General features: G+C 50.6%; 1 protein-coding gene across 4 annotated transcripts in view; it reads left to right on the plus strand.

Annotated features, from left to right (window-relative positions):
* The window catches only part of CAD (carbamoyl-phosphate synthetase 2, aspartate transcarbamylase, and dihydroorotase), a 359331-nt gene that overhangs the window by 318736 nt on the left and 12746 nt on the right, over positions 1-27849 (plus strand). For all 4 annotated transcript variants that reach the window (XM_086928147.1, XM_086928144.1, XM_086928145.1 and 1 more), the window contains one exon: positions 10009-10103. In XM_086928147.1, coding sequence (XP_086784273.1) covers positions 10009-10103 — 95 coding nt within the window. The remainder of the gene's footprint in view (positions 1-10008; positions 10104-27849) is intronic.

A 27849-nucleotide genomic window follows, 5' to 3' on the forward strand; every position in this document is an offset into this window, starting at 1 on the left:
ATGTAATTAAGCGCGTAGCTTAAAACACATGAGCTAAAAATATGTGTTTAGCATAGTGTGCCGCCTGACTTGTATTTTGTTGTTTTGTTGTTTCTGTCACTGCATCCAGAAGTTTGATACAACCAGTAATATCATACCTACAGCAAGTCAGGACTTTTGGCTTTGTCAAAGGTTGTAGTTGCATAAGATAGATAGGGAGGAACTATGGCTAGTATATAATATTGAAAAAGCTTCCACTTAAAGCCCTGGTGACACCACGACAATGGGTATCAAATTCTAAGGAATAAAATAGGCCAATAAGGTGTAGGCAATATCAATCCACAATAAAAATTAACCCACAACATTGAAAGCCCTGATCTTATGAAGAAGCACAAACACATACACTGTACCATCACAGTAACGCCTCACCCGAGGCTCTCTTCCCTGTCCTCCATGCTGACCCATAGAACACCAGCCTTCCGCCACCCCCACTGCCCTCAACCCTAGCTCCTGTTCCTCGGACAGACTCTGACAAGTATTGGCAAAGCCAACAGGTCTAGTTGTGATGTGCCAAAGCATGTGAACACAAGCATTCAAAAATGGGTTAGTGGGATGTGGTGTATGCACACATGCTGCTTAATACGTGAGGGCTGACCATATTGGCATTGCCAATACTGGTTTATTTATTTATGAGTTATCACTTTTATATAGCACAAACTTAACCCGCAGGTATCAGAGCACTTTAAATCAGCATGCTTATAACAAGCAAGACTAGCACTCTATATTACTGCCAACTATGCTGAGCATAAGCAACAGCTAACCACTCACAAAAATGTTTATATACCAATTGTAAATTAAAAAAAATTAATGCAAAGCATTGTCATTTACAATGCCAGTAACTCAAACTTTAATGCTGCGAGACCTATTGCATTGCAAATGCTTGTTCTCCATGCCTCCCTTATCACTGAACTGCGGAAGTAGTGGTCTCCACAGGCCTTATCTGAAAGAGCAACGTTTGTGATAGATTCCTTACCTTAGAATATCCCCAGGCGTCAGACTAGATCTGGAAACTTTTGCGTAGCAATACCCCTGCGCATCGTTCACGCCGGAATGATGTCGCCGGAGTACTTAGACGCTGCCCTCGCGCGCTGGTCCGGAGAAGCTCTACCCCTTAGTCACTTTTTGACTAAACTCTTTTGATCTGATTTTTCTAGATTCATTCGACTCCTACGGTGCCGGTAGGGATGCCCGGGTTCAAACCCTGCTCCAAGTGCAGCCGAATGATGTCGGTTACCGACCCCCATCGCCGGTGCCTTCAGTGTCTAGGCCTCGACCACGACGACCAAACCTGCTCCCACTGAAGGGCCCTGACGTCTAAGGCTAGGCGCCCAGGAGGTCGAGGGACCGGTCGTGGGGTCGAAGCCCTCGTAGCTCTGAGAGTCTGCATCGGTCTTCGGGATCAAGATCCTCCGGTAAGAGGCATGAGAGTTCAGAAAGGCATCATCACTCTTCCGACCCGCCCTGACGCTCGCACGACGCGGCCGGGGGGTACGGGTGACTCAACCCACGCTGCTCCGACGGAGTTGCGGGCGCTGCAGCCTGCCCCACACCTTCTGGTCCCTGGGCACGATGCGACGCCTGAGGAGGTCGAGCGGTACATCATGGCCATGAGGTCTCGCCCTCCTCCACCGGGCTCCGTGGCGCCTTCGGGCCCAGCGATCCCGGCAGGGGGGCCTAGCAGGTCGGTTGCTCCGGCTCTGACGCCGCCGGCGACTTCGGTCCCGGCACCGCAGGCCCCCACTGGATCCGCTTCCGGATCCTGGTAGTCGCTGGTCGACCTCACAGACGCTGGCCCCTAGAGTGTTGTCACCCCTGGTGACGCCGTCCCTGATCCGGCCCTCGATTCGGTTCCGGCGCCAGAGCGGCGCCGCTCTCGACGTTGTATGGAGACTTTTATTTCCACGAACCGGCCCCATCCTTTGAACCTAGATTTCAGGTGATGGGTGACTAGGGAGATTGGGAGGGGTCTGTGGACCCTCTGCCACAGGAGTGCCGGTCTCAGCAGGACTGGACATGTGAGCTTGGAGATGCCAGTGGACTGGACACTTCGCCAGACACTGGTTTTGTCTCCCCTCAAACCTACGGAGGAGGGGGCTTCCTATAGTGTAGTGTTGACTCGGGCGGCCAAGGCCTTGGGCCTGGAGCTCCCCGTCGCGGCCGTGAGGACTAACCTCCTCACTGAGGTCCTTAAACCACAGGCAAGCTTGGCTGAGCCTCTGCTGCCATTTAATGAGGCCTTGTGTGACATTCTTTTGGGCACTTGGTCCAAGCCTGTAGATAGGAACGTAGCCAGACGCCACCGCCAGGCTCCGGGCGACCCTTGCTTCTTGTCCACCCACCCCACCCCGAGAGCCTGGTTATCCAGGCCTCTACTTCCCAGACCGCATTCCCGACGGCTCCGCCCGATCGGGAATCCAAGAGGTACCAACAATTCGGTAAGAAGGTGTTCTCGTCCCTGAGTTTGGGACTGCGGTCAGTCAATACCGCATGCCTCTTGGGCCGCTACACCCACACTCTGTGGGACACGGTCGCGGACGTGCTGCCACAATGTCCGGAGGAGGCCCGGACTAAACTCGCCCAAGCCCTTGCGGAGGGTCGAGATGCGGCACGCTATTCGATCCGGTGTGGGCTGGATACCACGGACTCACTGGGCAGAGCGATGGCAACGACGGTGGCAGTTCGACGCCACGCCTGGTTGAGGACCCCCAACTTTTCGGCTGATGTCCAGGCCACCCTTCTGGACATGCTGTTTGATGACCGTCGCCTGTTTGGCGACAAGGCAGACCATGAGCTTGAGCGTTTTAAGGACTCCAGAGCTACGGACAAGTCCTTGGGCCTCTCGGCCCTACGCCAGCAAACTGGTGCCTTTCGCTCCTTTCGTGGCCAAGGAAGGGGCGCCGCCACACGTGCTGCCACCACGCACCGCAGACTAATACACAGCGTAGTGGCGGCCGTGGAAACCGCTGTGGCGTCGGTCGGGGACAACGGCGAGGCCAGTCCACACCTTCCCCTGCAGCATCCGTCTCAAAACCCTCCTAGTCCATGCTTTCAGGCCCATGTGACGCCAGTGGGGGGCAGGGTTCACCATCACCACTTCCACTGGCGCACTATCACGTCGGACATGTGGGTGCTGTAAGTCGTCCAAAGGGGCTACTCCCTCCCCTTCGAGACGACCCCTCCAGCCATGCCACCGCAATACCACCGCGTGTCGGGGGATCACTTGAAACTTCCGCAAGAGGAAGTTACAGCCCTCTTGGCCAAGGGGGGGCCATCTAGCGCGTTCCTGGGCCAGAAGTAGGGTGTGGTTGTTACTCCCACTACTTCCTGGTACCCAAGTAGGGCAAATGGGTCCTGCGCCCTATCTTGGACCTACAGAATGTCAACGGCTTCCTCCGGAAGGAGAAGTTCAAAATGCTGACATTGGCTCAGGTCCTAGCTGCCCTGGACCCAGGAGACTGGATGGTAGCGTTGGACTTGCAGGACGCTTATTTCTGTAGTAGGGGATCTCTGTGTATAGTCATAATCTAGTGAATAGTCCCGCCCATGTGCGTGGACCCCGGAGAAATCAAAAATAATCTCTTAAAGTGTCGGAAAAAATGCAATACTGCAAAGACACTTAAGAGAATTAAAGACCGATAATGCAGCCTATAAAAGCAGGCTACACTGTCCAGTACTTCAACTAGAAATTCCACCAAAAATCCACAAACAGCAAAGTCTGTCCAGATTTCCCTTGCCTCAGCAGCAAAACCCCTCTGGAATGATAGAGAGGAAGACCTGGACAGACAAGCCCCCTAGCCTGCCATTATGTGGCTCAGAACAGGATACTGTGCCTTTAAGAGAACATTCCAGAACTTCACAGTATTCCAGAATGCACTGCAGGTCCCTTTTACTTTGTTATTTTTTCCGGCTCCTGCCAGCAGGACCCTGGAGCATTGAGCTCTCCCTTTTCAAGGGTTTATTGATGATTTTTTCACTTGTGTTTAAAGTGGAGTGCTTTCTAAGTACCTTGGTGCCTTTCTTCTGGTTTATTGCACCCTTTTGCTGTCAAATATGCCTGCATTATTTGACAAATGTCCGGAGTGCTCCAGGAAGAAGGCCAAATCAGATCCCCATGAGGTGTGTATCCTCTGCCTTCCCTCTTCCCATGTCCAAGAGGAGTGTGTGATTTGTCAGGGCTTCTCTGGCAGGACCCTGAAGGACAGAAAAAAGGAAGGCGGATCACCGGGTTCGGTGTACTCAGTGGTGTATACCCCGTCACAGAGGCTGGTTACACCCCCGCCTCCATTGCTGAGGGGGCTCCTTCCGAGGGCCCCTCCTCCTCCTCCTCTACCACCACTTCTGCAATCTATACCTCGACCTCAGCTGCCAGCAGACAAGCCGCCTCCGGTCCCTCCGAGGTCGGTCAAACTGCCCAGACTTCTGATCCCTCCCAAGGAAACTCCTAAAACAAAGGCCCGGCCAAACCAAAGTCGCCGAATCCGGCGGATCGACCGAAGCCAAGGAAGTCACTATCACGCTCCGGACGGAGAGGGAGATCGAGGAGTTGACTTAGATCCTCCACCAGGTCAAGACGTCGCCATAGGAGGCGTGGATCTAGGTCCCGCTGCGGACTCGACCAGGACCTATTCACCAACCTTGTCGGAATCCCCAGGGACAAGGGTGTCTCCGGTGGACGACATCAGCAGGATGTTCTCCTGAGGGGAGCTGCAAAATTGGGAATCACGGTGACGGCTCCAACACCCACGACGTCCGTGATATTTGAGACGCTTCGCAAGAAGCATTTGTCTCGCCCTCTACTGCCTCTAGTGCCTGGTTTGGTAGAACCTTCGGAGGAGCTGTTCCTCACACCAGCGGTGGTGAAGGCCGCTCCCTCCCGACTTCTGAAGAAGTACAGGGCCTTGGATTCGGACCCGGCTTTTCTGCGGATAGATCCGGTGCCTGACTCTGTTATAGTGACGGCGGCCAGGAAGTTGCAATCTACCTCCCCGTCCTCAACCGCGCAGCCCGATAAGGAGAGCCGATGGATCGACTCAGCTGGTAGGAAGGCTTGTGGGACTGCATCCACGGCCATGAAGGCGTCCAGCGATGCAGCGTTACTAGGGCGGTATGACCGTGCCCTGTGGGACTCCCTGCAACAGTTCACTGAACTTCTGCCACGAGACAAGAGGGAGGACTTCAAAGAGATCCTCAAAGAGGGGATGCTGGTTTCAAACCAGGTCATCAGCGCGGCTGCGGATGTCTCTTTTGCCTGCACATGGGTACTGTCATGGGATCAACCAGCGGCGCCATGCTTGGCTCAGGCTCACATCACTCAAGCCGGAGGCCCAGCAGCGGGTGGCCAATCTGCCCTTTTCCGGGGAAACCCTTTTCGGAAAGCATGCCGATGATGAGATGGCCCGCATGAAGGCGGAGGCAGAGACCCTGACGGCTGTGGGCTTGGAGAAGCCCAAAGAAAAGGCCTACCGCCCGTTCCAGAGACGGTTTGGTGCACAGGGAAGAGGACGAGGACAGTCTTCGGGACAGCAGCAGCAGCAACAGCAGCAGCAGTTCTGGAGACCCTTCCAGAAGGGTAGAGGGGGACAGCAGTCCTCTACAGCGAACAAGGGCCTGGCCGGGTCTCGACCCTGAGCGGTTACTTCCCCTACATCTGTTACCCGCTCCGGTGGGGGGAAGCGTTCAATTTTTTCTGGCCGAGTGGAGAAAAATTACTCAGGACAAGTGGGTGCTGAATATTGTTTGCAATGGATACAGTCTTCGGTTCACCAGCCCGCCTCCATCAATTCCTCCGGTCAGCTCGCAGTTTCAACTGCTCGAGCTTCAGGCGGAGGCCGATATCCTGTTAAGGAAAAGGGCGATAGAAGACGTACCTCTGTCTCTAGGAAGAGGTCTGTACTCCCGGTTCTTCCTGGTTCGCAAGGAGGACAAGAACGAGTTCAGGCCCATTCTGGACTTGCGGCAGGCAAGCAAGTGGATTCGCAGAGAAGTTTTGCATGCTGTCGTTGCATCAGATTTATCCTCAGTTGCAACAGGGAGATTGGCTATGTGCAATAGACCTACAGGATGCGTACTTCCATGTGCCCATTGCACACAAACACAGGAAGTTCCTGCGATTTCAAGTCTGCGCCAATCATTATCAATACACAGTACTGCCATTCGGGCTGAAGTCTGCACCCAGAACATTCTCAAAGTGCATGGCAGGGGTAGCAGCACACCTAAGGAAGAACAAGGTGTTTGTCTACCCGTACCTGGACGATTGGTTGATCAAGGCCTCCTCCTTCTCGGAAGCTCAGGCACACTTCCAGAAGACGTGCGTTCTCTTGAACAAGCTGGGGTTGCATATCAACATGTCCAAGTCTGTCCCGACTCCGGTCCAGTGCATTCAGTACTTGGGAGCCACCATCAATACGCTGTCAGCAAGCGTGTATCCTTCGGAGGAGCGATGATTGTCACTCCTTCGGAAGGCTCAGGCTCTTATGACCACTCCATCATCCATCTACAACAGTGAGGACGGTGTCTTCTCTACTGGGATCAATGGCCTCTTGTATCTTCCTAGCACCACACGCACGGCTGCACATGAGACCGTTGCAGGAGGGATTGGAGAATCAGTGGGATCAGAGGAGAGGGTCTTGGGACGACAAGATACGACTGTCTCGCATGCTCTTCAGTCTCTGAAGTGGTGGTGTTCAGCGGAGAATCTCCTCAGAGGGGGTCCCTTCCACAAGGACATTCCCACTCAGACTATCGTGACGGATGCTTCTCTCCACGGTTGGGGGGCGCACTCCGGAGACTTACAGATTCAAGGAACGTGGTCCCTGATGGAGTCCACGTATCACATCAATTTCCTGGAACTCTGAGCTGTTCACTTGGCACTGAAGGCCTTTCATCCGTCCTTTCAGACCAACTCTCTGCTTGTACAGACGGACAATACAACCACGATGTATTACCTCAACAAGCAGGGGGGCTCGATCACGCACTCTGTCGCAGGAGGCGCAGGCGATCTGGCACTGGCTTCTGGCCAGAGGACGGACGATAACGGCTACCCATTTGCCAGGTGTGCAGAATGTTCAGGTGGACGCACTGAGGAGACTGATTCAGGAAAACCAAGAATGGGTCATAAACAACGAAGTACTAGGAGAAGTCTTCGCAAGGTGGGGACTCAAGACTTAGATCTGTTCACCACCGCCGAAAACGGCAAATGCAGAGACTTCGCCTCCAGGTACTACCAGCAGGGGACGCTGGGGAATGCGTTATGGATCAACTTGTCGAACAGCTTTCTGTTCGCTTTTCCACCCATTCCCCTGATTCTGGCGGTGCTCATAAAGCTGTCCCAGTCCAGGGCACGGATGATCCTGATTGCCCCGGAATGGCCCAGACAGTGGTGGTTCACGGACGTGCTTCACCGGTCTCTCCTTCCGCACATACGGCTGCCGTGCAGGCCGGACCGTCTCACGAAGTTCGGGGGGCAGATGTTGCACCCCAACCTCTCGTCTTTGAATTTGGCGGCATGGCTACTGAGATAGTGCAATATGGCCATTTGAATCTACCAGAAGATTGCATGTACATACTGAAGGAGGCTAAGCGACCTTCCACTCGGACTTCATATACTTACAAGTGGAAGAGATTCTGCATCTGGTGCAAGTCCAAGAACTATGACCCGACGACGTGCAAGGAAGAAGTCATCCTTCCTTACCTTCTACATTTGGCGCAGTCTGGCCTTAATGTTCATTCCATTAAGGTTCATCTCGCTGCATTGACTGCCTACAGGAAATGCCCTTCATAGACTTCCTTCTTCCAGATCCCTGTGATCAAAGATTTTTTGGAAGGCTTGAAGAAAGTGTTCCCTCCTGTCCGGCTTCCTTTGCCTTCATGGGAATTGAATGTGGTGCTGTCCAGATTGATGGAGCCTTTTGAACCTATTCATAAGGCTTTGTTGCAGCACCTGTCCTGGAAGGCGGCGTTCCTCGTGGCCATTACATCGGCCCGCAGGGTGAGTGAAATTCAGGCGTTGTGTTGCCAAGAACCTTATATTGTATTTCATGCTGCTAAGGTTGTTATGCGTACTCACCCTAAATTTCTTCCCAAAGTTATTTCTGATTTTCATGTCAACCAGACCATAACTTTGCCTACGTTTTTTCAGAATCCTTCATCTCCAGCGGAAAGGTCTTTACATGCCCTGGATGTTAGGAGGGTGTTGAAATTTTATCTGGATAAAACCAAAGATATTCGTAGGTCAGACCAATTATTTATCAATTATGGATAGGTCAGAACGGGTCTTGCTACCTCTAAGCAGTCCATCTCTAGGTGGATTGTGTCCTGCATACAGTTGTTACCAAAAAGCTAATAAGACCTTAGGGGGTAAGCCTAAGGCTCATTCCACCAGGGGAAAAGCTGCCACGACAGCTTTACTCCGTAATGTTCCGATTGCAGAGATCTGCAAGGCAGCCACTTGGAAGTCGGTTCATACCTTTGCTAAGCATTACTGTCTGGACACTGATGCCAGGGCAGATGCTCAGGTTGGGCAGGCTTCGCTGTTAAATTTGTTCGCACAATAGTGGTGTTAATTTTCTTCTTTCCACCGCCGCTTTGGTGTGGGGATGGGCTTGCTATATTCACTAGATTATGGCTATACACAGAGATCCCCTACTACAGAAGGAGTAGTTTCTGTCCTGTAACTCCAGTTCTGTAGTAGGGGTATCTCTGTTATAGTCATAAGCGCCCGCCCTCCTCCCCGGTGGAGAAAGATATTTATGTAAGGAATGCTACAGGTCTGGCGTGCAACGCCTTCAAAAAGAACTGAAAGTAAAAGGGACCTGCTGTGCATTCTGGGATACTGGGAGAAGTTCTGGAAAGTTCTCTTAAAGGCACAGTATCCTATTTAAGCCACATAATGGCAGCCTATGGGGCTTGTCTGTCCATGCCTTCCTCTCTATCATTCCAGAGTCTTTTACTGGTAGAGGCAAGTTTCTCTATGGAAGAAACTGGGCAGGCTGTGTTGTGTGTGGTTTTGTTTGGTGGAATTTCTAGTTGAAGTACTGGACAGTGAAGCCTGTGGATATAGGCTGCATTATTTGTCTTTAAATTCTCTCTTAAGTGTCTTTGCAGTTCTGCATGATTTGACAACTTAAGAGATTATTTTTGATTGCCGGGGTCCACGCACATGGGCGGGACTATTCACTAGATTATGACTGACAGATACCCCTACTACAGAACTGGAGTTACAGGACCGAAACTACTCCTTCCTTACCGCCCCACCCATCCTCCCCGTTCTGTGAACCGATATCTAGGGTTACGGTCCTTCCCTTTGAGGGCCAAATTTCATGGCACCAGTGTCTGTTTTTATCATGGCTGTGCATTTCTGGCGTGGAAAAGCTGTTTATAAGAACTGGCGTCTGCGCACGAGGGCAGCGTCTAAGTACTCCGACGACTTCATCCCCACGACTGACGCGGAGCCGCAGACAATGCCTACCGACGCGCAGGGGTACTGCTACGCAAAATTTTCCGGATCCAGTCTGACGCCTGGGGATATTCTAAGGTAAGGAATCTAACACTAACTACTTTTTCTTAAAGATATATCGTTACCGAAGGGAAGTAACTTGTGCAATAGGTGTAAACCACTACTTCTCCTACTAACACTAATAAAGGACAACTATCTGCGTAAATATGAATGAGATGTGATGGTGAAATGAGTTGACCTTTAGATTTACATATAACTCTAGTAATTGGGACCAATGTTTCCTATTGTACTGCATTCCTGCAAGTTTTGTATTGGCAAGCTCTATAATATGCATACGTTCTGCGTTTTCCTTTTCTCATGCCTCCTTGCTGTTAATGCTGTGTTTTGTTTTTTTATTCTTCCTGGTGATGAACATTCTTTTTTCTAAAGTAATAAAACCTTTAACATTCTTAAAATGCTGCTATCCATGATATGTAGGCTTGGGAGCTGACGGTTACATTTTGCTTTTGTCACAGTGTTTTGGACAGTTTATTCTTACACCACACATCATGACCAGAGCGAAGAAAAAGATGGTGGTGATGCATCCCCTTCCTCGCGTGAACGAGATCAGGTAAGGTTGGGAGCGACCACAAGACTCCTGGGGATAGATGATGGGTGCAGTTACCCGGGTCCAAGCAGAGGGAAAGAATCGTCGCAAGGCGTTGCATGTTCATAAGGATAATATGTGGGTACTTAACTACAATCCACCCCACTCGCATCTGATAGTTTGGGGAGAGAGCAGGTTTGAGTTACACAGCAAAGACTTAATGGAGGCTCAAATCAAGTACCTCTTATATAAAATCAGTGAGCCTGAGAAATAATTGGCAGTCCAGCATCAATGCTCATTCCGCTACGGTTGGTGTGTAGGCATTGTGTTCTGTGGGGTAAAACTGTCTTCCTCCTTTTAAAACCAACCATTTGACTGCAGAACGCTAACATTGGTTCCACTGATTCAGGATTTTATTTGCCGCCGATGGGCAGTATATGGTTACTTAAGGCCCCTCAAACCTTACGGCTGCCAAGGAAAACAAAACGGATTTTGATATTTTAATGTCCATTTGATCTTATGTATTGCATCATACAATTAGGAGGCATGTGTAAAAGAACATTGAATTGGACAAACCTTGTACATACAAGAGGGAGCCAGCCAGCTCTAGTGTGCAGTAACAGTATTTGCTATGCCAAAAGAGTGTTTTAGCAAACCATTCTCCTACTCCTGCATCGTGAGGGCATATTGGGGCATATTTATCAATTGAAAAGGGAGATTCTTCTGTTTAAATAGCACTGTTTGTTCTATTTGTCATAATACTAAAGTACACCTAATTGTGACCCTGTTTGCCCAGGCAGCAATAAATATAACCTGGTGGTCTTGAAACTTACGGTGTTTGGGCTTCAGAATCTCTATCCTATGAAAAGACATTAGTTTAGTGCCATCAAAACACATGCTTTGTACAGCATTGCAATGTGCTCATGCCAAGAAAATAACTTACTCTTAAAATAAAATAAAAATTACCAGTAGGATCAATGTACTCACATTTCATCCAGTGCCCCAGTTTCTCTGAGTCTTCAATCAATTTAGGGTGACATTCAGGACTATTTGCCCTACTAAAATGTGCTTGTTTTTTTTCCCTGTCAACCACTTTTATTAATTGCATACGTTAGATCAGTGCTCTAAACCTGCCAAAGCCCTGCCCTAACTGATAAGTTGGGTTCGAGGCATGTGGGCTGCTGAATTCATATCTGTGCATAGATCGCCGCCTAGTGTTGGGTCCGGATGATTGCACATTGTTGTCCTGGAAGAGTCTTCGAAGTATGACGAGATAGGTGGCTCCTCCCCTGGACTACAGTGCGCGTGCGCATGGGCATCCTCTCCATCCTCAGATTGTTTTTTTTCCGCCATTTGGTTCGGATGTATATTTGTTAAGTATAGAATCAATAATAAACGTTATATTTGGCCAAAAGGCCTTTAGTTATCGTCGGTATTGTCTTTGCGATTGGTGTCCAGTACTTGTTCCAGCTCTATCCTCGAGCCGGACGTCAGAAGAGCCGCGTGGCTTTTCAGCACTATAGGCCCGGTCGACGCCAGAGGCCTTATCGACGACCCATTATGGAAAGGAGCCCGTTCAAGAGATGTCCTGTTTGCAACTCCAAGTATCCTCACATCAATGTCCACCCGGTGTGCAACAAGTGCCTGTCTCCGGATCATGATGAAGCCAGCTGTATTTACAACAAGGGGTGGTGAGGGACAGAGTCTCTGAATTAAACAGAATACTCTCACCCAGTCAAGAGATCAGGGCTAGATCCAACACCGTTTTTTAGCTCACTGCACCATCCCAGTTTCAGAACCTGGCTGTATGCAAATTAGTCTGTTACTGTCCCAGTGCATGATGGGAACAGGACAAACCAAACTACAACAGCCAATTCTTACACTGGGAAGGAAACAAGCTACCGGGGACCGGTTTCTGGCATTTCAGCCGTCTTCGGCCCGGCTTGCTTGAATCCTGATGGTGCAATGAGCAAGGGACTCACATCTGAGTATACCCTTCCACGCTTAGGGTGGACAAAAATATTTACAACAAGGGGTGGTGAGGGACAGAGTCTCTGAATTAAACAGAATACTCTCACCCAGTCAAGAGATCAGGGCTAGATCCAACACCGTTTTTTAGCTCACTGCACCATCCCAGTTTCAGAACCTGGCTGTATGCAAATTAGTCTGTTACTGTCCCAGTGCATGATGGGAACAGGACAAACCAAACTACAACAGCCAATTCTTACACTGGGAAGGAAACAAGCTACCGGGGACCGGTTTCTGGCATTTCAGCCGTCTTCGGCCCGGCTTGCTTGAATCCTGATGGTGCAATGAGCAAGGGACTCACATCTGAGTATACCCTTCCACGCTTAGGGTGGACAAAAATATTCACAACAAAGGGTGGTGAGGGACAGAGTCTCTGAATTAAACAGAATACTCTCACCCAGTCAAGAGATCAGGGCTAGATCCAACACCATTTTTTAGCTCACTGCACCATTCCAGTTTCAGAACCTGGCTGTATGCAAATTAGTCTGTTACTGTCCCAGTGCATGATGGGAACAGGACAAACCAAACTACAACAGCCAATTCTTACACTGGGAAGGAAACAAGCTACCGGGGACCGGTTTCTGGCATTTCAGCCGTCTTCGGCCCGGCTTGCTTGAATCCTGATGGTGCAATGAGCAAGGGACTCACATCTGAGTATACCCTTCCACGCTTAGGGTGGACAAAAATATTTACAACAAGGGGTGGTGAGGGACAGAGTCTCTGAATTAAACAGAATACTCTCACCCAGTCAAGAGATCAGGGCTAGATCCAACACCGTTTTTTAGCTCACTGCACCATCCCAGTTTCAGAACCTGGCTGTATGCAAATTAGTCTGTTACTGTCCCAGTGCATGATGGGAACAGGACAAACCAAACTACAACAGCCAATTCTTACACTGGGAAGGAAACAAGCTACCGGGGACCGGTTTCTGGCATTTCAGCCGTCTTCGGCCCGGCTTGCTTGAATCCTGATGGTGCAATGAGCAAGGGACTCACATCTGAGTATACCCTTCCACGCTTAGGGTGGACAAAAATATTCACAACAAAGGGTGGTGAGGGACAGAGTCTCTGAATTAAACAGAATACTCTCACCCAGTCAAGAGATCAGGGCTAGATCCAACACCATTTTTTAGCTCACTGCACCATTCCAGTTTCAGAACCTGGCTGTATGCAAATTAGTCTGTTACTGTCCCAGTGCATGATGGGAACAGGACAAACCAAACTACAACAGCCAATTCTTACACTGGGAAGGAAACAAGCTACCGGGGACCGGTTTCTGGCATTTCAGCCGTCTTCGGCCCGGCTTGCTTGAATCCTGATGGTGCAATGAGCAAGGGACTCACATCTGAGTATACCCTTCCACGCTTAGGGTGGACAAAAATATTTACAACAAGGGGTGGTGAGGGACATAGTCTCTGAATTAAACAGAATACTCTCACCCAGTCAAGAGATCAGGGCTAGATCCAACACCGTTTTTTAGCTCACTGCACCATCCCAGTTTCAGAACCTGGCTGTATGCAAATTAGTCTGTTACTGTCCCAGTGCATGATGGGAACAGGACAAACCAAACTACAACAGCCAATTCTTACAGCTGTATGGCTTGTTCTCGGTTCCACTCCAAAAGACAATTTGCCTTCGACGCGCAGCGCGGAAGGAGGCCCAGCAGACGGCACCTGACCCGGTGAACATCTTCGATGCCGAGGAAGATGAGGGAGTAGAGCAGGAAGTTCAAGAGAACCGGTCGGATCCTGCATCGGAGATCGACTCCAGTTACGACGCAGATGTGGAAATTATCGATAATGAATACGTCGTCGACGAGGTAGGAGACGACGATGAGGACTTTGGGGCCGTGGAAGATAGCTCGAGCGAGGAGCTAGGCCCAACCGTTGGTACGGGGGCCGAGACCAAAACACTCGATAAGGCTCAGGTCGAGGGATCGCCACATGGCCTTACCCGAGATCAAACGCATAGTTCTACAGCCTCGCCTCAAGGCCCGGCTACGGACATTTCCAACGAGCCATCTGTTGAACGATCGAAACCAAAAGCATCTGTGTCTACAAAACCGAAAGCGCCGGAAACAAAATCGAAACCGAAAGTACGTATTACTTTGGTCGGATCGAAGGCTTCCGAACCTTCGGCACCTACGAAACAGAAGAGTGTTATCGACCCGGGGAGGTCGCTAAAGGGTATCGAGCCGAAGGCCGGGGCACCGAAGAAAATGGTCAAGGACATCGACCCGAAGAAGTCGGCGCGAAGGCCGTAGACACAAACAAGGGACTCGAAACTCAGAACGTTCTTGATCCTAAACGTCGACTCGACAAGGCTAAAGGCAGTAAAGACCTCGAGTCCACGACTAGCAGTGCCTCTAAAGACCCAGTCGAGTCAACACAGCCATCTGCCTCTTTTTCGAAGCAGGTGTCTGACTCGCTGCAACGCATTAAAGAGAAGGCTATTGCTGTTGGACCGAAGGCCACTCCACCCCCGAAGCCAGTCAGTAAACCTCCGAAGTCGTCGGCACCGATTTTCACACTGCCACCGACAGTGGTACCTAAGGCGTTCGCCCCTAAGACGGGCGTCGAAGCGGCCAAAATGGTGTCCATGGGGCCAAAGCCTACAACTACGGAAGGGGCCACCAAGCATCGACAGCCTCTGCAGGAAGATCAGTTGAGGCAATTTATTGACGCGGAGACTGGTAGACTTTCCATTTTCAAGCGAAAGATCGCCCCAGAACAGCCTATGGAGTCATATAAAATTCCATGAAGAAAGAGGGATTCTGCAACGTCACCTCTTCTTTTTGAACCTCTACAACCATATGGACAAGACCCTGCTCCTATTTCACCCACACATTCAGAAGTGGATGTAGGGGATGGTGACAATGAGGATTACAGTTATCCTGTAGACACTGATCCAGAAGATCACACTGAACCCTGGACAGACGCTGTTGACTCAGGGGATCCACAAACTGCCCCGGACAGTCATGTCTATGCTATTAAAACCTCACCTACAGAAGACACGGCTGCGTTTAATGCACTTATTGAGAGGGCAGCAAAAAATCATGGTTTCCAGCTCCATGCTGACCCTATTGAAGAGGACTTTTTGTTTGACACCTTCTCAACCTCAGAGAGAACTGTCAAGACTCTACCCATGCTAAAAGGTGTCCTGAAACACGCTGGAGACATCTTTAAGGAGACCACAAGGGCAAGGGTAGTAAACCCCAGAATTGAAAAAAAAATACAAACCAGCACCTGTGGACCCTACTTATATCAAGGCACAGTTGCTGTTGGACTCTCTGGTTGTTTCCAATGCTCGTAAAAGAGCGAACTCGCAAACAACGGGTGATGCTCCTCCCCCTGACAAGGAATCTAAAGTTCTAGAAGCATCAGGCAAAAGGGTGGCAGCTCAAGCGGCCAATGTCTGGCGAATCTCCAACACACAGGCACTCTTAGCCAGATATGACAGGGCTCATTATGATACACTCGAGACCCTGTTACAACACTTGCCAGATGAGTATAAGGAGGCAGCAGAGATGCTAATACAAGAAGGGAAGCTTATATCAAATGCATCTATTAAGTGTGCGCTAGACGCAGCAGACACTGCAGCCAGGGCGATTAATACAAGTGTTATGTTACGAAGACACGCCTGGCTGAGAAACTCCGGCTTCAAGCCTGAGATACAAACCACCATACTCAATCAGCCGGTTAACCCTGATTACTTATTTGGCCCAGAAGTGGACACCACCTTAGAAAAAATTAAGAAGGACACAGGACTGCAAAGTCTACGGGGGCTCTACAGTCGCAGCAGTTCAGGGGTGGTACTTTTCGTCGCTCCAACAATAGAGGAGCTTCCAAAGGCCAGGTGTCCCAGCAGACACAATACAGTAAAGGAGGCACGCAGACCACCTACAAGAACAATAGGGGTGGCAATCGTGGAAACAGCACCAAGGGCAGAGGTCGTGGAAACAACAACTCCCGATCCTCCGCCACTAACAAATAGTGACGTGTTGTCACTGCCCCCCGACCATACCACACCGGTCTGGGGGAGACTACAACAGTTTCTGCCGGTCTGGAAATCCATCACTACAGACAGGTGGGTGAGGCAGCTTATATACAGGACGGTTATTGTCTGGAGTGAACATCCACTCCACCCAACATACCCCCAAGACACCGTCCTATGTCCGCAGAGCATTTACAGTTATTGCAGCAGGAGGTAGTCAGCATGCTGCAAAAAGGAGCCATAGAGCTCGTGCCTGTGGAACAAAAAGGTACAGGGGTGTACTCTCTATACTTCTTGATCCCAAAAAAGGACGGGTCCCTCAGACCCATACTGGACCTCAGGCCCCTAAACCAGTACATCTTATCAGAACACTTTCACATGCTCACATTACAGCAGGTTCTACCGTTACTCAGTCAGGGAGATTTCCTCGCAACACTAGATCTGAAGGATGCATATTTCCATATACCGCTACACCCGTCACACAGAAAATATCTCAGATTTACCATTCAGGATCAGCATTATCAGTTCACGGTCCTCCCTTTCGGAGTGACGACAGCACCCAGGGTGTTTACCAAGTGCCTGGCGACAGTGGCTGCACATCTACGGAGACAGTACGTTCGCGTCTACCCTTATCTGGACGACTAGCTTATCCAAGCAAAGTCGGCCCAGCAATGTGCCACCCACATGTCCCACACCATTCACCTTCTTCACGATCTGGGGTTTTCACTGAATTATCCAAAGTCCCACCTTCAGCCCGCCCACGTACGGCAGTACTTGGGCGCGACAATAGACACTCTGGCAGCCAAAGCACAGCCAAATTCAGTGAGGATCAACAGCATGCAATTGCTGATACGGAAATTCAAACCACAACACTCGCTTCCAGCACGAGTGTTCATGCAGTTGATAGGCATGATGGCCTCCTGCATCTTCATAGTCCCGCACGCGAGACTACACATGCGTCCGCTTCAGGAGTGCTTGGCACGTCAGTGGAATCAGGCTCACGGACAATTGAAAGACCTAGTGTTGGTGACCGGTCGCGCATACAACTCTCTGCATTGGTGGAACCCACAAAACCTTTGCAGGGGCTGACCGTTCCAAGAGCCTGTGCCACAGATTATACTGACTACGGACGCATCTCTCCAGGGATGGGGGAGCTCATGTACTCCACTACACAGTGCAGGGACTATGGACAGCACAGCAGAAGAAGATGCACATCAACCTTCTGGAACTGATGGCTATCTTCATGGCAATCAAAGCATTCAAAGTACATTTGTGCAACAAGGTAGTGTTGATCCGGACGGACAACATGACGGCCATGTACTACATACAGAAGCAGGGAGGTACACACTCTCCACGGTTGTCTCATCTGGCTCAGAGCATGTGGAAGTGGGCCATTCAGAGAAACATCTTCCTCATGGCAGAACACCTCCCAGGCAAGGACCATCAGATGGCGGACCTGCTCAGCAGGCCCAGCCACCAGATGCACGAGTGGGAGATACATCCATCAGTACTCCAACCGTACTTCCAGCAGTGGGGTCATCCAGAGATAGACCTGTTCGCCACAAGGGAAAATGCCAAAGCTTTGCCGCCAGGTTCCCACACCCACAGTTGCAGGGAAATGCTATATGGATGAACTGGTTAGGCATATTTGCGTACGCTTTCCCCCCAGCACCGCTAATACCGCTAGTGGCACGCAAACTGAAGCAGCACTCGATGACTCTCATCCTGGTTGCTCCGACGTGGGCACGCCAACCATGGTACACCACGTTTCTAGAACTCTCCGTGGTACCGCATCAAAGGCTGCACCTCACGCCCAGGCTTTTGACGCAGAGCCATGGCGACATTCAGCATCCACATCCGCAACAGCTCAATCTGGCTCCTAAGATCTTAAAATTTGGCTACCTCAACTTGCCTCCCGACTGTATGGATATCATAAGGTAGGCAAGAAGACCCACCACCAGAGCATGTATGCAGCGAAATGGAAGCGGTTTGTCATTTATTGTGCCAACAACGACATTAATCCGCTAGATGCATCTACTCACAACATTATCTGTTACATCTATACAAATGCAATCTGGCCTATGCTTCCATTCGTATACATTGATACGCAACAGCAGCTTATCTCCAAAACAGTCAGCATCTCTCACTTTTCAGAGTGCCTGCCATCAAAGCTTGTCTGGAGGGACTCAAACGAGTTATTCCTCCCCTACACCCACCAGCACCTGTATGACACCTGAATGTGGTCCTTATCAGGCTGATGGGACCACCTTTTGAGCCTCTACACTCATGCGAGATACAATTCTTGACGTGGAAAGTGGCTTTCCTAATAGCAATCACATCGCTACGACGAGTTGGTGAACTTCAGGCACTAACTATCCAGGAGCCATTCATACAGATTCACTCCAACAGGGTGGTACTATGCACTAACCCTAAGTTTCTGCCTAAAGTGGTTTCACAGTTCCATATGAATCAAACTATAGAACTGCCAGTGTTCTTCCAGAATCCAGATTCGGTGGCAGAAAGAATGCTCCACACACTAGACGTCAAGAGAGCTCTAATGTACTACATAGATAGGACAAACGATTTTAGGAAGACTAAACAACTGTTTGTTGCCTTTTCACCACAACACAAAGGCAACCCCATTTCAAAAGCAGGTATAGCCAGGTGGATCGTTAAGTGCATACAGATTTGCTATCAAAAGGCTAAGCGCACATTAACGGTTCCCCCAAGAGCCCACTCAACACGAAAGTTGGGGGCATCCATGGCTTTCCTTGGAAACATTCCTTTAGAGGAAATCTGTAGAGTAGCCACATGGTCTACCATACACACATTTACAAAACACTACTGTGTAGATGTGCACTCCAAACAGCCGGCAGCTGTAGGGCAGGCTGTTCTAAAAACACTTTTTCAGACTGCTGCAGCTGGCACGGGCAGCCGTCGCTAAGAAGAGGGACTTCTATATATTCTATGCACAGATATGAATTCAGCAGCCTACATGCCTCGAACCGAATATGCTACTTACCAGTATGCATCTGTTCTTGGCATGTAGGGCTGCTGACATTCATATCGCCCGCCCTCCTCCCTGGCGCCTGTAGCGGCTGCAGCACTCAGAATTACTCCTAGCATGGCCATCACTTACTGTACTACACTCCATCTCTGCCACAATGGCGAAAAACAATCTGAGGATGGAGAGGATGCCCATGCGCACTGTAGTCCAGGGGAGGAGCCACCTATCTCGTGATACTTCGAAGACTCAACAACAATGTGCAATCATCCGGACCCAACACTAGGTGGCGATCTATGCACAGCTATGAATGTCAGCAGCCCTACATGCCAAGAACAGATGCATACTGGTAATAGTAACCCTGATAAAATGCACCGCTTAGACATGTCCCAAAAGAAAAAACATAGCATTAATAGTCACTGAGGCAAACACGAATTCCCAGATTCACACACACTAATCACCCTGACGCATGTGCAACTACAACTTTGTCTTATTGATGGAAGACTGCTGGGCATGCACATGAACTGACTCAACATGCAAACGGGAGGCATGCATAATGTTATGAAACATTGAATACTGATTAGAGCCTTACGGAAGATCCTTCCGCTATTGCCAATCTCTGCCAGGACACAAGTGGTGAGTACAATTCTGAACAGGTTGGACTATTGTAACTCCCTGTGCCTGGGAGCACCCAACTCACTGATACTGAAGCTGCAAAGAATCCAGACAATAGCAGCAAAATTAGCTTTAAATAGGCAGCATGCGTCCTTCACATTCTTAGCTGTAAGGGATCTCCACTGCTTGCTGATCCGTCGGAGAATACAATTCAAATCTCTGTATCTGAAAGAGACACGTTAGTGATAGATTCCTTGTAGGAAGGTGGATATCAGACTATGGTTGCCCCCAACTTTTTGCCTGGTGTTTTGCTGGTTTTTCGACTTAGTTGACCTGGGGCCCTGCTATTCAGGACCCCAGGCTCACTGCTCTCTGTAAAATGGATTCCATGTTCTCTAGGTGCATATCTAATTGGCTACTGAGTCACCTTATCAGGCCCTGTACAGTGTACCTTAGGTACCCAGGGCATAGGTGCACCAAGGGCCTACTAGGGGCTGCAGCATGTATTATGCCACCCCTGGCTGGCCATCCAAATCTGACACAACTGGCTGATCAATCAGCTGGGGCAAGGTGGTGTAATCACCCTTTGCTTTAGATATAGTATCCCTATATCTAACCCTAAAATGGACACATATCCTCCTATCAGGCACTCCTATGGCAAGCCTTATCAATCCTGAAGGCAGAGTGCTTGGAATTATGTGAGATGGTGCTCTAGCATGAGCTGAGCCTGTCTGCAGCTTTCGGAACCAAGTCCTTTAGCTGTTTCCATGATAACGCTATACCATATACTCTTAAGTGCATTATAATCCTCGCGGTTATTGCCAACTTTGGTGTAGCATTATCAAAACATGTCGAGTAAGGTGTCATACGAATTGGAATACTACCCCCTCGCCAATTCTGGCGACGGGGGTAGCATTCCACCCTTCTAGAGGGACACGACATGTACCGTATTTTCCGGCGTATAAGACGACCCGGCGTATAAGACGACCCCCCACTTTGCTTGATCAAATTTAGGTTTTGTGCTATACTCGCCGTATAAGACTACCCCAAGAATACCCCCACTTCCAGCACAGTCCAACGCTCTACTTGTACCTTGTACGCTTTTATAACCTGCACACTTATCACTTTTTTCTCTTGTAATGTACCGATTGCTACCTCATGTATTTTGGTTGCTCGCTATTGTCACTTTTGAACCATGTAACTTAGGCGGGAAATGTTACTTCCACCTTGCTTGTATGCTGGGAATATTGCAAGCCTACCGTAATCTCTCCACCCGCTAGTCCTCCGAGTACGCTCAGCTTACCGCAGTGAAGCAGCTCCAGTGCCCGGCGGCGTCCTCCGACTCCGTGGATGCTATCGCGGATCCTCAGCGTTGTCCACCGATGCAATGCTCCGGCGGGAATCCTCCGGCATTATGGCTGCCAATTTCTGCGGGAGGCCTCTGGGTTACCCACCAGGCAGTAGGGGCGAAGTTGGAGCGAAGTTGCGGCTTGAAAGCCAATTGTGCGCGGGAGCCCCCAGGATGCAATGCTCTTCAACTCTTCACCTCTGTGGCTGACGGGCGGATTAGAGCCACCCTCCTCCACCTCCGGCTGGATTAGAGCCACCCTCCCCCACCTCCGGCTGGGCCGGAAGCGCGAGAACCTTCAGGAGTAGTCCGCGCTGTTGAAAAAAACCACGAAAACAAACAGTCTAATTTTGTATCCGGCGTATAAGACGACCCCCAACTTTTCAGAAAATTTTAAGGGGTTAAAAGGTCGTCTTATACGCCGGAAAATACGGTATGTAACTGTGAACCCCGGTTAAAGTTAACTCGAGCCTCAGCATCACAAAATGGATGCTGCCACCACAGACACAAGTCTGACCTCCTGCTGCTGGGAGTCCTTCCAGCGAGGGAGGCTTGGACAAAGGGTTTCCTTCCTTGGGAGGTGCTCGCACCACCCCAGACAGGATTTTGTGTATTAGGTAGGACAGGGCTGAAAGGAATGAGACATGCCTGGGGCACACAAGGTGTCCCTGTGCATACACCGGTCTAAACCAGTTCCTGGGGCACTCCAGCCCCAGAGCTGGCGCAAGACTGGACAAAGGATAGGGGGTGTAACCACCCCCCTTCCTGGTCCCACCCAGAGGAGGGACCTAGTCGTAGTACAGCCTCCTTTAGCCGGATAAAGGTAGGAGCTGGTCCCATTCCAAATTAGATTATCCTGAACAACTTTACAAGAAGAAACTCTGGACTTCGACATTCTGCTCCACAGAAGACTGAAGAAATCTCCCTTGTGGGCAAGGAGTGTCCACCCTGCATAAGCAGGCACCATCAGCGTCCAGCGGCTTCCCTTTGTCGTCTTCCTTCAAGGATCCAGACTTCAGAGCCCGACGAGACCCGGATTCCCAGACCTCTCCGACCTCTACCTACATCTGCAGCACAGCTGAGATCCGTGGGTGCGACGAGACACGTGGGACCGGCCATCTTGAAAGAAGCAGCACTTCGCTCCAGCACGACTTCTGAGGTCACCTCGTCCAAGTGCTTTTGGGACTGAGAAGCCCCGACCCCGAGCAGCTCCTGCATCGAAGACCAGCCCTCCAGCATCCACCGTGTATCGGGGGATCATTCGCGACTTCTGAAGGAGGAAGTTACGGCCCTCTAGGCCAAGGGGGCCATCGAGCGCGTTCCTGGGCCAGAAGTAGGGTGTGGTTGCTACTCCCACTACATTCTGGTACCCAAGAAGGGCAAAGGGGGCCTACGCCCTACCTTGGACCTACTGAATGTCAACGGCTTCCTCCGGAAGGAGAAGTTCAAGATGCTGACACTGGCTCAGGTTTTAGCTGCCCTGGACCCAGGATCCTAGATGGTAGCGTTGGACTTGCAGGAAGCTTACCTCCACATTCCCGTCCTGCCGGCGCTACCTGTGGTTCACGGTTGGCCACGAGCACTTTCAGTACACCGTACTCTCCTTCGGCCTTACCAGCGCCCCACGGGTGTTCACAAAGGTGATGGCGGTGGTCGCAGCTCATCTGCGCAGGTTAGGGGTTTCAGTCTTCCCCTACCTCGACGACTGGTTGTTGAAGGCGGGCTCGCCCCAGACAGTCGTCAGCCACCTCCAGACTACGGCAGACCTCCTGCACCAGCTGGGATTCTCCATCAATGTGCCGAAGTCACACCAGTGCCCCTCTCAGAAGCTCCTCTTCATCGGAGCGGTTCAAGACTCGGCGCGGTTTCGGGTTTTTTCGCCCGAACAGCGGGTCCGGGATATTCAGGCTCTCATCCAGAAAGACTTTCCTCCACCTCCGACGACCATCGCACAAGTTACAGTCAATTATCCTCCTCTCTCCAATTTTAAACCAGTATCCCTGCAGCAGACAAGCAAGGCAATCCGTGCCTGTAAATCAGGAGCACCCACGGATTCCTGTCCTCCAATCATCCTTCACCATCTGATTGATTCAGTCAATCCTCACATTAATGGAATCATTAATGAATCCCTTGAATCTGGAATTGTACCCGCCGAATGGAAGAAGGCTACTGTCAAACCTCTGTTGAAAAAACAGAATAAACCATCCACAGATTTGACTAATATGCGGCCCATCTCCTTACTTCCTTTCCTGGGCAAAGTCACGGAGCATCTAGTGCACGAGGAGCTCAAAACCTTCACAGAAGCCCATAACATCTTGCACCCACAGCAATCGGGCTTCCGCTCCGGTCATTCGACCGAAACTGCTCTGATCGAGCTTGCTGATTCTATTAAATTCCTACAGGATGAGGGCAAGCAAGCTGTCCTCATCCTGTTGGATCTCACAGCGGCATTCGACACCATCTCGCATGTTATCTTAATCAATCGAATGCGAGAGATTGGCGTGACAGACTCAGCTCTGGCCTGGATTTCATCATTCCTATCAAATAGGTCTCAGACTGTGGCACTAGGACCATATCTCTCCTGCGAAAAGCCAATTACATCTGGAGTGCCCCAGGGGTCCATACTGAGCCCCCTATTTTTTAATATCTACATGGCACCCCTCTTAGCTGTGATAGAATCACATGGGATTCTGGTCACGTCCTACGCTGACGACACTCAATTGGTCGTCACCATTGACAAACAGCGTACGGACGCAGAGCTCCGCTTCAAAAACTGCCTCTCTGATGTCTTTGGATGGCTAAACACTAATCATCTTAGATGTAATAGTGCAAAGACAGAGATCATCCCAATAGGCAAGAATCCTTCTTTTTCCCCTAAAGATTGGTGGCCCACAGGATCCGAGGCCCCTCCTAGTGCAGTTACATCAGCTAGAAATCTGGGCGTACAATTTGACTCTTCCCTCACTTTTGACGACCACGTTAAGATCACTGCCGGTCGATGCTTTGGACTAATAAAATCCTTGAGGAAATTTTTTGATTTCCTCCCAATCGCAGCCAGAAAGTCAGTCGCGGTAGCCCTTTTACTTTCCCGACTTGACTACTGCAACGGCCTTATGGCCGGGGTGAAAAAATCTACCCTCAGGAAGTTGCAGAGCCTTCAACATGCTGCAGCCCGACTAGTACTACAACTCCCCAGAAGGTCATCTGCATCTGCAGCCCTGAACTCACTTCACTGGATGCCACTGCACAAAAGAATCTTTTTCAAACTGCTTCTTACAGTCCACAAAACCATGCAAAACACAGGACCCCGTTACTTTGCAAACCGCTTCAAGCGATATAATCCTTCGCGCTGCCTGAGATCTTCTGGGACTAACCTTGTTCAAATTCCCAGATTTAAATATAAGACCAGAGGAGGAAAATCCTTTAATGTTCTGGCAGCTAAAGCATGGAACACATTACCCGCTGACCTTAGAGCCATTAACAATGAGAATAATTTCAGGAAACTCCTCAAGACATGGGTCTACAAACTACCAGACTCCTCTGTCCTGGCTGCCATCTAGCCTTATCTTCCATTCACCACACTTTTTCAGTTATTCCTCTGTAACTCGCCCAGCGCCATGATGCTCCCCTGGGGGCGAACGCTCGCGCTATACAAATACCCATAAATATCAAATATCAAATATCCCACTCTTTCAGCCTTTATCCCGGATCTTGGGCAGGTTGACGCTGGGGCTTCTGGGGCTGATGGCCTCCTGCATCCTACTGGTGCATCACACCAGGTGGCGGATGCGGGCTCTGCAGTGGGACCTGAAGTTTCAGTGGGCTCAGCATCAGGGTAACCTGTCCGACCACGTCCTGATCTCGGAGGGCACTGCGAGACAGCTGCAGTGGTGGCTCACGGACCGCGATTGGGTCAGCGGCATATCCCTCTCCCTTCCCCAACCGGAGCACGTAGCTGTGACGGACGCGTCCCTCCAGGGCTGGGGAGGCCACATGGGAGATGCGGAGATCAGAGGCCTCTGGTATCCGGCGGAGTCCCGCCTCCATATCAACCTTTTGGAGCTGCGGGCGATTCGTCTAGCACTGAAGGCATTCCTCCCCTCTGTCCGAGGGAGTGTAGTGCAGATGTTTACAGACAACACCACCGCCATGTGGTACTGCAACAAACAGGGTGGGGTGGGGTCGTGGACCCTTTGCCAGGAGGCTCTGCGCCTCTGGCAATGGCTGGAACATCAGGGAGTGACCCTGGTGGTTCAACACCTGGCAGGTTCTCTGAACGCCAGGGCGGATGAACTCAGCCGCCGGTGCATGATGGATCATGAATGGCGTCTGAACTCGAACGTCACGCAATGTCTTTCTGCAGTGGGGAGAGCCTTGGTTAGATCTATTCGCCACCGAAGAGAACGTGCAATGTCATCAGTTCTGCGCGTTGGAATTTCCAAGGCGGCACTCGCTCGGAGACGCTTTTCGTCGCGAGTGGAGTTGCGCTCTGTTGTACGCCTTTCCGCCTATACCACTTCTGCCCAGAGTGCTGAAGAAGATCAAGCGCGACAGGGCCCAAGTCATCCTTGTGGCTCCGGACTGGGAACGAAGGTACTCGTATCCAGAGCTACTCAGTATGTCAGTCGATCCCCCGGTTCGTCTGCCTCTTCAGGAGGATCTTCTGTCACAGCAGCAGGGGACGGTCCTCCACCCGAACCTGTCCAGTCTCCACCTCCATGCTTGGAGATTGAGCAGCGACAGTTGAGGCCATTTGACTTGCCTCCTGAAGTCTGTAACATCATTCTGGCAGCCAGGCGTCCCTCCACAAAGTCGGGATACGCCATCAGGTGGACCAGATTTGTGGCATGGTGCACAGCAAAGGCTGTGGATCCACTCTCTGCCCCTCTTTCTGAGGTTCTTCTCTTCCTTCTTTCTCTTGCCCAGCAGGGCTCTGCTCTGGGCACTATCAAGGGCTATCTTTCTGCCCTTTCAGCCTTCTTAAGGCTGCCGGATCAACCATCTTTGTTCAAGTCCCTATTGTAAATCGATTCCTAAAGGGCATCACTCACACATTTCCACCTGTTCCATTTGTGATGCCTCAGTGGGACTTGAACCTTGTACTTACATTTCTGATGTGCGCTCCCTTTGAGCCACTTCACAACTGTCCTCTCCGCCTTCTTACACTGAAGACTGCTTTCCTGTTTTCCATCACCTCTGCCAGGAGAGTGAGTGAGCTCCAGGCCCTCTCTTGTACTCCTCCTTTACTTTCTGTCCATCCGGACCAGGTTGTGTTGCGTACTAAGCCATCTTTCCTGCCCAAGGTTGTCACAGCCTTCCACATCGGGCAGTCCATCACTTTGCCAACCTTCTTTTCGCCACCGCACCCCTCTAAAGAGGAAGAGCGGCTCCACCGTCTGGACCCAAAACGTGCGCTCTCATTCTACTTGGATCGCACACTCCAGTTCCGGGTGGATGACCAGCTCTTTGTTGGCTACGTGGGCGCTAAGAAGGGGAAGGCAGTACATAAGAGGACCATCTCCCGATGGATCATCTTGTGTATCCAGGCATGCTACTCCTTGGCTAGAAAGGAGCCCCCTGTTGGATTGCGGGCTCACTCCACCCGAGCCACGGCGACAACTACTGCCCTGGGCCCGGGGGGTGCCCTTGCAGGACATTTGCCAGGCAGCTACGTGTGGGCCTCGCTGCACACGTTTGCAAGACACTATTGCCTGGACAGTCCAGTCCGGAGGGATGGCTTCTTTGGCCGTTCCGTCCTCCAGAACTTTCTGGTGTGATTATTGGTTCGCAGACCCACCACCGGGGTTGGTGTTGCTGGGGTATCTATTCTAAGGTAAGGAATCTATCACTAACGTGTCTTTCAGATGCACAAGTTACTACTTGTGCAACGACATATCTGTAAGAGACATTAGTTAGTGATAGATTCCTTACCGACCCACCCATCCTCCCCGTTCTGCGAACCGATATCTAGGGTTAAGGTCATCCCCTTTCAGGGCCCTAGTTTCAATGGCACCAGTGTTGGTTTTTAACACGGCTCAGCGCTTCTGGCGCAGAAAAGCTGTGGCTAAGAACCGACATCAGCACGCGGAGGCGGCGTCTAAGTACTCAGACGACGTCATCACGGCGCCCACGACGCAGAGGACGGACGCGGAGCCGCAGACGACGCCTACCGACGCGCAGGGGTACTGCTACCCAAAAAAATTCCGGATCCAGTCTGACGCCTGGGGATATTCTAAGGTAAGGAATCTATCACCAATTAATGTCTCTTACAGATATATCGTTACACAAGTAGTAACTTGTGCGTTGTTTTTAGAGCAGCACATGGCCGGGGACCTAACCCGCTGCAGAGAAAATTTACTTGGTAGGCTCCCTCGAGAAATCTCCGTTCATCAACAGCAAATCTGGTGAACACTAATAGATTTAAAAGAACGAGTGGAGGCAGAGCCTTCAGCTCTGCTTCCTTGCGGCTATGGAATTATATCCCTCCCAATATCATACAAACTCAAAAATCTGATAGACTACTAGCCGCAGATCCCTTAACATAGAATTATCCCTAGGTGTGAGACTGGATCCGTAAAACGTTTTGCCACAGCATCCATGCGTGCCGGGCGGACGGCACCACATGACTCCGCCCTGACGTCCTAAGCGTCCATGACATCAGCGAGGATGCAGAAGTCCCACCCCGGCGCGCCTACGTCAGTTTTTTCTCTTTTCCGCATGCAACGCGGATCCAGATTGTCCTTGCCTGTTTTCGGGCCTTCTATTCTTTTACACTCTTTGGCG

The sequence above is a fragment of the Lissotriton vulgaris genome, chromosome 6 (assembly GCF_964263255.1).
Source record: "Lissotriton vulgaris chromosome 6, aLisVul1.2, whole genome shotgun sequence".
NCBI classification, from domain to species: Eukaryota; Metazoa; Chordata; class Amphibia; order Caudata; family Salamandridae; genus Lissotriton; species Lissotriton vulgaris.